We start from the raw sequence: 10,614 nt of genomic DNA, 5'->3' as shown, positions 1-10,614 counted from the left end.
ATCCTATTACGGTACTGCTGCTGCTGGCGGCGGCGGCGGCGGCGGCGAGTGGTGGATGCGATACGCGGAGCGGCGGCCGCCGGCAACTCTAGTAGCCGGCGGGGAGTGTAGACTGTAGACTGAGTCGTTAGTCAATTGAGCGTGCTTCGGACGGGCCGTGGGGGCGTTACCTGATCGAGATGGGGCGCGACCGACCGAGTTGGAACTTGGAACGAGTGTCGATGTCGATGAGCATGAGCCGGCTGACGACGATGGCTCCGCGTTCACAATGGAAATGGCAGCAGCCACGTCGCCAAGCGCACACCACCACTCGTCCAATTCCAACTGCAATTGCCTTTCCATGGCATCTCCAGGCTGCTCGGTTGACCAAAGATGAGACACATTGCTCCGAAGAAAGCTAGCTAGCTATAGTCTCCGTGCGGCAGACATGCGGGGCACTGCTGTGCTAGCGCTACCGCCGGTGATGGTGGTGGCGCTGCTGCTGCTGCCGCATGTGGCGCTCGGAGCCGGAGCCGTTGGTGGTGGAGGCGGCGAGGGGGGCTGCGAGCGGCGCTGCGGGCGCATGAAACTCCCCTACCCGTTCGGCTTCTCCAGCGGCTGCACCATACAGCTCGGCTGCGACGACGACGACACCGACGACGTCGCGTGGCTCGGGCACGCGCGCGAGCTGGGACTGTTCGTGCGCAACGTCACGGCGCGCGCGATCACCGTCGGCCTAAGCCCCGACTGCTCCCGCCAGTTCAATAGTTCCGTCGCGGCGCTCTTCTCTGGCAATCACGCGCCCTGCGCCTGGAACACCCTCCTCGTTAGGTCATGCAGCCCAGCCGCTCAGGATCAGGATGCCAACATCAAGAGCTGCAAGGTCCCGCCTGAATACTACGGGCGCTGGTCCCACTCCCACTGCAGCGCCGACGAGTCCTTCAGCTGCATCGTCCAACGGCCTTCCAACACAAGCGGCCGCCATTTTCTAAATAGAAACGAGTTGCTCCGCTTCGAGTGCACTGAGCTGGTCTCGTCGATCATCAGATACGTGGATGCATCGGAGCCGCAGCTGGCGGTTCTGCTGGACGAGCTGGAGCTGGACTGGTGGGTGCAGGGGCAGTGCCGCTGCTCAAGCCACGCCAACTGCACCGCGTTTACCGCACCGACCACGGGGCAACAGGCGTTCCGGTGTGAATGCCGGGAGGGGTTCGAAGGCGACGGCTTCATCGACGGTATCGGTTGCCTGGGACCGGGAGGTCAGTACTCATCAATCACCACTACAATAGCTGCTGGATCCTTTTTTCTTTTCTTTTATATTTTCTGCTCCTTCATTTGATTTGTCCGTCGATTGTGCGAACGATCCACTTTTCAATTTCTTTCTTTTTTGATTGTTTAATAAATTATGTTTTTCAATAATAACTTACATGTAGCATCAAAAGGAGACAGACTTTTTTTTTGCGAGAAAACTTTCAATTTATTCATCTTCTATCATGACAGTACAACGAACACTAAAAATAATAAAAATTACATCCAGATTCATAGACCACCTAGCGACGACTACAATCATTGAAGCGAGCCGAAGGCGCGCCGCCGTCATCATCCCTCCCTCGCCAGAGTCGGGCACAACTTGTTGTAGTAGACAGTCGGAAAGTCGTCGTGTTAAGGCCCCGTAGGACAAGCGCACCAGAACAGCAACCGTCACTGATGAAGCATAACGTAGATCGAAAGGATCCAACCTGAAGACACACGAACATAGACGAACCACAACCAGATCCGAGCAAATCCATCAAGGATAGATCGGCCGGAGAGTCACATCTCCACACGCCCACCAACGATACTAGACGCACCACCGAAATGGGGACTAGACGGGGAGACCTTTATCCATCTTCAGAGAGCCGCCGACGTCTCATCTTCCTGAGTAGGACACAAACCCTAACGATGCTAGACGCACCACCAAAACGGGGACTAGACGGGGAGACCTTTATCCATCTTCAGAGAGCCGCCGACGTCTCATCTTCCTGAGTAGGACACAAACCTTAACAAATTTTGAAGGAACGACTAACAACGGAGTCCTTCCGCCGGCCCTTACCAAGATCCACTGCGCCCTCATGGCCCTAGGGCCATCGGAGACGAGACTGACCTGTAGCAGAGCCCGCGAAAGGCACGAACCCTAGCTTTTCTTGAAGGAGGATGCAGCGGCTGGAAAGAGTTCTTGCGTAGCTAAGGAAGTGGTTTATTTACTGAAACTCCATTCCCTGCCAACAGAAGCAGCAAAACGAAACAAACACCTGCAGCCCGCGTATCCATCAACTACTGCCCTTGTACAACAGTGCCTCTTCCTTTGTTGGAGTCTTTCTTTATGCGTGGCTACAAAACGATCTTGTATTGCAAGGAGACAGAGCTTGAGAGCATAATAGAAATAGGTACAGGGACAGGGACAGAGGACAACCCCTGTCTCAGGCCTCTTGTAGGCTCTCCTTAATTTCAATATTATTGAAGCGCACCCTGTACGTGACTGAGGAGACACATTCCATAATAATACTCACCAAATGCTCATGAAAACACATCTTGATCATCACTGCTCCAACAAAACTTCATTCAACTTCATCACAAGCTTTATTCATATCCAGCCTAACAGGACAGTAACAATTAGACCCGTGGGTCCTTTTCTTGATTGCATGAAAACACTCAAGGCATCTGCAATGAAAGACTCTTATGCAAATGCTTACAGTAAAAAGAATAAACATCAGAAAATCCAAAAATAAATAGGCGCTTTCTCCTCAAATGCTAGGCGCTAATATTAGAGCCTCTAATTACATAGGCCTGGCGCCTGTTTCTTTAGTCGTGTGGCCAGGAAAGGAGTAAGCACTCGATGCATCTGGCACCGGGAGCTGGGAACGGCTGATGTAACCGCCGATTGATCGGGAATTAATTCCTAACGTCCATCACTTGCGCGGCATGCCCTCATAAGCCACCAACGCATTACTGAACAGTATAACGCAGCTAGCTATGACTTCTTACAGCGATTTCGCGTCTTTAGCAGTCCGATTCTGCTGCTAACAGTCCAGATATAATTAGCGACCCGCGGAACATAATTGGGCACCTGCTCCGCGGATTGAACTGCGTGCGTTGTGGTTGATCCGGGCTTTCGTCGGGCCCGTTAGACAATCTTTAGCTCTCCTCTCTCTCTTCTCGGGACACCAAAAAAAACACATCCTCGGCCTCTCCTGTTCCGCTTCCGCCTCTCTCTCGCAGCAGTAGTGTATCGTCGCCTAAAAAAAGCAGAAGTGTATAGAAAAATTCCATGCGTGATCGGGCAGTGGCGGCAGCGGCAACGGCGACGTCCACAGCGTACTAGATGGACGACAACAAGATGGGATTCCGCCGCGACGAGACAGCACCGGCCAACCTAAGGCTGCCCTAGCCCATCACCCTAATCCCCTTGTCGTCGCGATGGATGAGGCATAGACGACAATTAGTGGCAGCAGGACTGCCCCTTCCGTTGGCTGCATCTCCTCGTGCGCGGTCATGGAGATGATCTTTAAACTTAGTCAGTTATTGTAGAGAAGCAGTTCTTGTTTCATCTGTTGAAATAATTTTATCAGGAATTTGGCTTCCATGTCAGTCTAGAACATGGTTTTGGGTACCGCCCAATAAAAACGGATAGCGGGCGGTAACCGCGAGAAAAAAATGACAGTTACCAAAGAATCGAACTCGCAACCTCAACACAGCCAAAGCACGTAGTTGAGGTACCACTGAGCTACTACCTCTTTTATGAATATCATCAGTTCAAGGTATTATTGTATCTAATTAAAATTGTTTGAATTGAAGATTCAATTGTAAATTTCGTCTGAAATTTGTTTGGTATTTCTCGGTAACCGTGGTTACCGGGAATATCGCCCACCCAAGATTTTTTTTCCTATTTGGGATCCAAAACCTTGGTCTAGAATCCTTCAATATTTAGTTTGGTGATGTACATGTGAGATACATTTAATTAGTTTTGCTAGCTGAATTAATAAACATTTTTATCTAGATTGTTCATGGTATGATGTTTTCAAATTCCATTGTGCCTACAAGTCTACACCTAAAAAATGATAGGATAAAATTCATAATTGCAACAAAGTGCTATGTGCCGTTTAGTTTTTGTTTAGGCATGAAGATAGATCCTTCTTTTCTTGTGTTTGTATAGGTGGACATTTGCAAATGCACAGATGTTGCAGCCATGAAGTTGACTCGTTTTTTTAAACAGGAATATAGTCACCATTCAAACTGATTGTTGGCAATAAATCTGTAATTTTACATGCTGAATCCAACTTTTGATATTATTTTCCTTTCGTGTAAATATGCTGATACATAAACATCAAGGGTTTTAAATTTTCTGCATTACACTCCATGTAAATATAGTTATCTCAAAATGGTTGGGTGCGGCAACACGCGCCCTCATGTTCTAGTTATTTTTAATAAGCCTGCTTGGTACAAAAGCATTTTGTGTTGAGGATATCACTTCTGTTAGAATTTTCTTAAGTCTATTTGCAAGTATTTTAGAGATGACCTTATAGACTACATTGCAAAGACTAATAGACCTAAACTGTGTGATTACCTCTGGGCTCTCCACTTTGGAGATGAGAACAACATTAGTACAATTCCAGCCCATAGGAATCTTCTTTTTGTTTATAGCATCCAAAACTACATCAGTTAGCTCGTCACCAACAATATGCCAGAATCTCTTAAAAAGGATAGCGCGCAGCCCATCAGGGCCAGGGGCCCATGTCCCCAGTTTTGAAGAGTGCCTTTCACACTTCTTCTCTTGTATAATCAACCGCCAGTAGATCATTCATGGCAGCTAATGGTAGAAGGCTTAATGGAATCCATAATCCCTAGATAAATCTTGCACGAGCTAGATGTGAATAAGTTACTAAAGTAATCCCTTATTAAGGGTTTGAGATTCTCATTCCCCTCGACCCAGCCATTGTTGTAATTCTTCAGTTTTTTTAATCAAATTCCCCCTTCTAGCTGAAGCAAATTGGTGAAAATATTGAGTGTTGCGATCGTCGGGCCGCAACCATCTCACTCCCAAAGGTTCTTATGGACTGAAGCAAGTTTATCTTTGATCATATGGTAAAGACCATGCTAAATGGCTTTCTTGCATGTCGTTTTCACCACCTCCTCTACCGTTTCTTCCGATTGCCACCTGGCCTCAAACTTTCTCCAGGCCGAGGGCTCCAGCCAGGTAGTCTATGTCGAGGCATATTGGTCTATGATCATACCTCCCCATCTCAAGGTTACACAGGCCCACGAAGGGCTGCAACGTCATCCAGTCAGCGTTGAAAACACCCTTATCCAGCCACTCCTGCGGCCCACCTCTAAACAAGGTAAATTTATCACTTGACAATGCCATATCTTCCAACAGACCATCTGAGAGTGTGTCTTAAGATGCTTGCTTTTTTCGAGTGGCGACACACCCTCCTTTTCCAAGGAGGATAAGATTTCGTTAAAGTCAGCAATGACAACCACACAAGACTCGACTGGGCATGTAAATCACGAATCATACGATATGCTCGGTCTTTATTATCCCAACTCGGTTCACCATATATTAAGGCATATTTCTCTCTATTAGTTTTGGTGATTGATGACAATGCAATTTGCGGACTAACCGTGTGGATTGAGCATTTCCGATATTCTTATATATGGCACATGACGATTTGCTCCCCTCGGTGATAAAGAGTGAAGACGGTTGTTTCCCATGTTTCTTTTTTTATGGATTTGAGTCGTAGGAAAACCGTATTGTTAAGACGGGGTCTACTTCGAAAAGGGTAGGGTGGAATCAATATGTACAAATACCCATATGCACCCACATACCCTTCCCGTGACATTGGAGGTCCTACTATTTTCTGTCTTAGTCTATCTTGAAGCACCCAAGCGGTAGTACCGCCTTGGATAGCGTCCGCATTCCAATGTTGCGGGCACTACCGCTTGTCTTAGGGCTAATGTGGTCTTAATTGTGTTCATGGTAGTAGGGGGTAGTACTGCTCTAGCGGTACTACAGCGCTAGTACTACCCCACTACCGCAGATTCTCTATAGCCCAGAGGAATTAGCGGCAGTAGGCCAGTAGTAGGGCAGTAGTACCGCTTGGGCGGTACTTCCGTTTTCTACTACCGCACTCACTTCCACTTATTTGAGTGCTTCTGTCCCCCTTGTCCACTTTTGTGGTAGTAACGCGGTAGTAGGGTTGTAGTATCGCTTGTTGCAGTACTCCGCTCTACCCACTCTCTACTGCCGCAGTTCCACTTCGTCCCGAGACACTCAGCGGTTGTACCGCTAGTGAGGACAGTAGTACCACTCCCCCGACGACACTACCACGCCTATGCAGTAGTACTCGCAGGCTTGTAGCTGAAACTACCGCTTAGTGCCCTCTATATAAAGGAGGTCTTCTTCCCCAAGAAGACTCACCTCTTATCCCCCCCAAGCTCCATTGTTGCCCTAAGCTCCATTTTCGCCCGATCTCTCTCCTTAGTCAACAAAACTTGTTGCTCTAGGGTTTGGAGGAGAAGGCCTCGATCTACACTTCCACCAAGAGATATTTGATTCCCCCCAACTAATCCCTTGCAGATCTTGTTACTCTTGGGTGTTTGGGCACCCTAGACAAAAGTGGTCACCTCGAAGCCGCATTCCATTGTGGTGAAGCTTTGTGGTGGTGTTGGGAGCCTCCAAATAAGTTGTGGAGAGAGCTCCAACCTTGTTTGTAAAGGTCCTGTCGCCGCCTTTAAGGGCATCACTAGTGGAATCACGACATCTTGCATTGTGTGAAGGTGTGAGGAGAATACGGTGGCCCTAGTGGCTTCTTGGGGAGCATTGTGCCTCCATACCGCTTCAACGGAGATGTGCCTCCCCCTAAAAGGAGGGACTTCGGTAACACATCCTCGTCTTCACCGACTCCACTTGTGGTTATTTCTATCCTTTACTTTGTGCAAGCTATATTGTGTTTATATCTTCTGATTGCTTGTGAGCTTGTTGTTGTGCTTGTCGTATGGTAGGTTGTCCACCTAGTTGCATATCTAGACAACCTATTCAACCCCCCCCCCCCCAGTCAACCATATCGATCATTTCACCATAAATACCAGTGAGCCTCCAACAAAGAGCTCCATCATCTTCTTCAACCAAAACATCGATGAAGTCAAGGGTACCAGTAGATCCTCAACTCCTTCCAGAACATTAGTTTTTCATCAAGGTTTCGGCCTATATCTCTCCTAAATGCGTCTCAGACAGGAAAAACGCATCTGCTTCATGTCGCCTCTGGATGTCCAGAAGCGAGCGAACTGTCAAGGCATCAATAAGGCCTCGACAATTCCAACTAATAATTTTCATTATGTTCGGCGAACCCCTTCCAAAGGGGTCGCTGATGTCATGTTAACGTCCATGCTACAATCACCATCACCCACAATTTCCTCAGTTGCTGTCCTCTGCCCTTTTCTGGTTCTGAACTTTTTGGGGTGTGCTCAGTAATAGCTTTTGTCAATAGCAGCTGGTGGTTGCCCTTCCAACTGAAGCACTTGATCAGCTACAATGCCCATCGAGGAAGACTGGGGTGGAGCATCCTTTACAAAAGTGCCATCTGCACTCACCAGCATTTTCCTGGCTGTAGGTATAATTTGTTGAGACCCAAGGCTGGTATCGCCACCCATGATCACATCTTTATTTTCTTCTTCATTCGGTTCACCAGGATTCTGATCACGCCCTCTACCAAATCTGGCACCACAGCCTCTGCCTGCTTGGACACCCGCATCACAGTTAACAAGCAACCAGTCCCCCCATTCACACTCCTCCGGCCGGTGAAGACCATCAATACGAGGAAGCCTGAATCGCCTCGACTTCAGAAACATTTTCAATGGAATTATGGAGGTGAGTCCATCTCTATACGAAACTCATCTCTATATGTAGTCCTGGGTCGATTCGCTCGGCTGTTGCATGCACTGCCATAAATTTTGCACACTGCTAGGCCGTTTATATGTTCCCTCAAAGTTCTTGATGAAAACATCCTCGAGGTCTTTCCAGTCGTGGATGCTTCTCAGGCAAGTTATTGAGCCAAGACCGAGTGGAACCTTTCAAGCATCAACAGGAGGTTACGCAACGCCACTTGCTCGTTGCAGCCGCCAACGATGATAGCGACCAGATAATCTGCCGGCCAGGTACCCGCTTGGAGGTACCATCATATTTCTCGACACCGGACGCGATCAACTCATACCGTAAAGCTAAGGTCGCCAGAAACATGGTACGATTTCATAAATCCAGAAAAGTACAGAAACATTCAGGGACCCTCTCCTGTACGGAAATTATTGCCAACCTTCATTTCGGGCTCATTTAAAATGACTCAGATGACGTCAATATTTTCTTGTGTTACTTGAGGTAGTTACGCAAAATTCAGATACCTCTAGCAAGAGATTTGGTGTGGAGACTTTGTCTGGAGCGTCACACTTCATGCAAACACCAAAAGATAAGCATGCCACTTTGAGTAGGGGGTAAGGATAATATAGAAGAGGTAACTCACAAATATTAAAAATTTAAAATAGAAATTCCAGAAAAGGATATAAATTTCACAAAATCAGGAAAAACTATCAAAGATTGCAGAAGTATCTAGGGATCTCTCCTAAAGTCCTAAAATAAGGGCAAGTACAATTAATAAATGCTGAGAAAGATTGTAAATGTTTTGAGAGTTTATATTTCTTTTTCAACAATGCATATCGCAATACTCATAAACGTTGTTAAATTTTTTGCAGGCTCAAAGAAAGCAAGAAAAAAAATATGTAAGAAATATCTCTCAGCCCTATGATAAATGTTTCACATCCCCGTATTTGTGTTCATCTTTTACAAGATCGGCTTTAGTCATGTGGATTTACTATCCTAGTAAGTAGTAACCATGTTCAGTTTATCCTAAAGATGGCACAACCATATAAGTTCTTAAATTAAATTTGGGATTCATGATGGAAACGACAATAAGTCCATCTTCAGCAACTTGAAAGGCATTTTTTTCTATTGTCTGACACTGGAAATTACGTGCTTGCATATTTCTACTCATTCATGCCTCACTTTTTTTAGTTAGATGGTAGTACGCGAAGTCCAAATAGACCTATTTGCTATACTAGATTATTTATAATAAAAGTTCAAAAAAAAGATTATTTATAAAAAACCCCTTTTAATGCCTTCCCCCCTCCAAATTGTGTGTGCAGATATAATAGCAAGTACTTTGAGCATACTTGCGATATGTCTACCTTCCGCATGTTTGCTGGGCTACAAGGTATACAGGTCAAGAAAGAGATCGAAGGAAACACCAAGGATTGAGTCGTTCCTACAAAAGAATGCAGGAGTATATCCAAAAAGATACACTTACGCACAAGTGAAGAAGATGACAGGGACCTTTGCTGAAAAGCTAGGTCAAGGTGGATTTGGTGTTGTTTACAGAGGTGGCCTCTCCAGTGGCCGTCAGATAGCAGTCAAGATGCTTAAGAACTCCAAGTCTGATGTTGAGGAATTCATCAATGAGGTAGCCAGCATCAGCACAACTTCTCATGTCAACGTTGTTACCCTCTTAGGATTTTGCTTTGAAGGATCCAAGAGGGCACTAATCTATGACTATATGCCTAATGGTTCGCTTGAAAGATATGCTTTCAAACACAGTTCTAAGGGTGAACATATTCTAAGTTGGGAGAAATTATTTGATATAGCAGTTGGTATTGCTCGTGGACTTGAATATCTCCACCGAGGATGCAATACTCGCATAGTGCATTTTGATATCAAACCCCACAACATTCTATTGGATCAAGATTTTTGTCCTAAGATCTCTGATTTTGGGATGGCCAAATTGTGCCAGAATAAAGAAAGTGTTGTCTCCATTGGTGGTGCAAGAGGAACAATTGGCTATATTGCCCCCGAGGTCTACTCAAAGCAATTTGGAGCAGTAAGTAGCAAGTCTGATGTCTACAGTTATGGAATGATGGTCCTTGAGATGGTTGGGGCAAGGGATAAGAGAATCAATGCAAATAGTGAATGTAGCAGCCAATATTTCCCGCAGTGGATTTATGAAAATTTAGATGAATACTGTCTTGGTGCTTCTGAGATTAATGGCGAGATCAAAGAGATTGCAAGGAAGATGATAGTTGTTGGGTTGTGGTGTATACAGCTAAGTGCTAGTAATCGACCAACTATGACTAGAGTCGTCGAGATGCTAGAAGGAAGCACAGGTAGCCTGGAATTACCACCACAAGTGCTCTTAAGTTGACAGTCATCGGTATGTTTCTATGCTTTTCACTTTCCAGTATTGCACTATTGCAAGCAGGATGCAAATTTCATGACTTACATTACATGTCATTGTTTGTCTGTAAGTAGTGGCAGATCTATGAAATTATTGGCCGTATACCACTGTATGACTGTAATGCTGAGTACGGACACTCTTTTGTGCAGTTGTATTTGGAATTTGATAAGTGCATTACATATTCAGTAGTTGGCTCAGCTTATAAATAATTCTCAGTTCCTACAAGATACCATGCAAATTAGAAATGGCAACTAAATTTTTCATCTGCTAGCACAAAAATCCATATCACAAGGTCACGCAAACCACAAATACATTGCCCATCTGT

The 10,614-nt window shown here is 45.9% G+C and overlaps 1 protein-coding gene across 1 annotated transcript; it reads left to right on the top strand.

The window, feature by feature from the left end:
* The first annotated feature begins 320 nt into the window (after window positions 1–320).
* On the top strand, window positions 321–10,381 carry LOC123106542 (LEAF RUST 10 DISEASE-RESISTANCE LOCUS RECEPTOR-LIKE PROTEIN KINASE-like 2.1). The gene is made up of 3 exons (XM_044528676.1): window positions 321–1,238; window positions 8,758–8,784; window positions 9,208–10,381. Exons 1-3 carry the CDS (start codon window positions 428–430, stop codon window positions 10,254–10,256), a joined length of 1,887 nt encoding a protein of 628 aa, XP_044384611.1. The 5' UTR covers window positions 321–427; the 3' UTR covers window positions 10,257–10,381.
* Window positions 10,382–10,614: the final 233 nt, after the last annotated feature.

Source organism: Triticum aestivum, chromosome 5A (assembly GCF_018294505.1).
Source record: "Triticum aestivum cultivar Chinese Spring chromosome 5A, IWGSC CS RefSeq v2.1, whole genome shotgun sequence".
Classification (NCBI taxonomy): Eukaryota; Viridiplantae; Streptophyta; class Magnoliopsida; order Poales; family Poaceae; genus Triticum; species Triticum aestivum.
The sequence above is the reverse complement of the archived record's forward strand: the minus strand, read 5'-3'. Positions and strand labels throughout refer to the sequence as shown.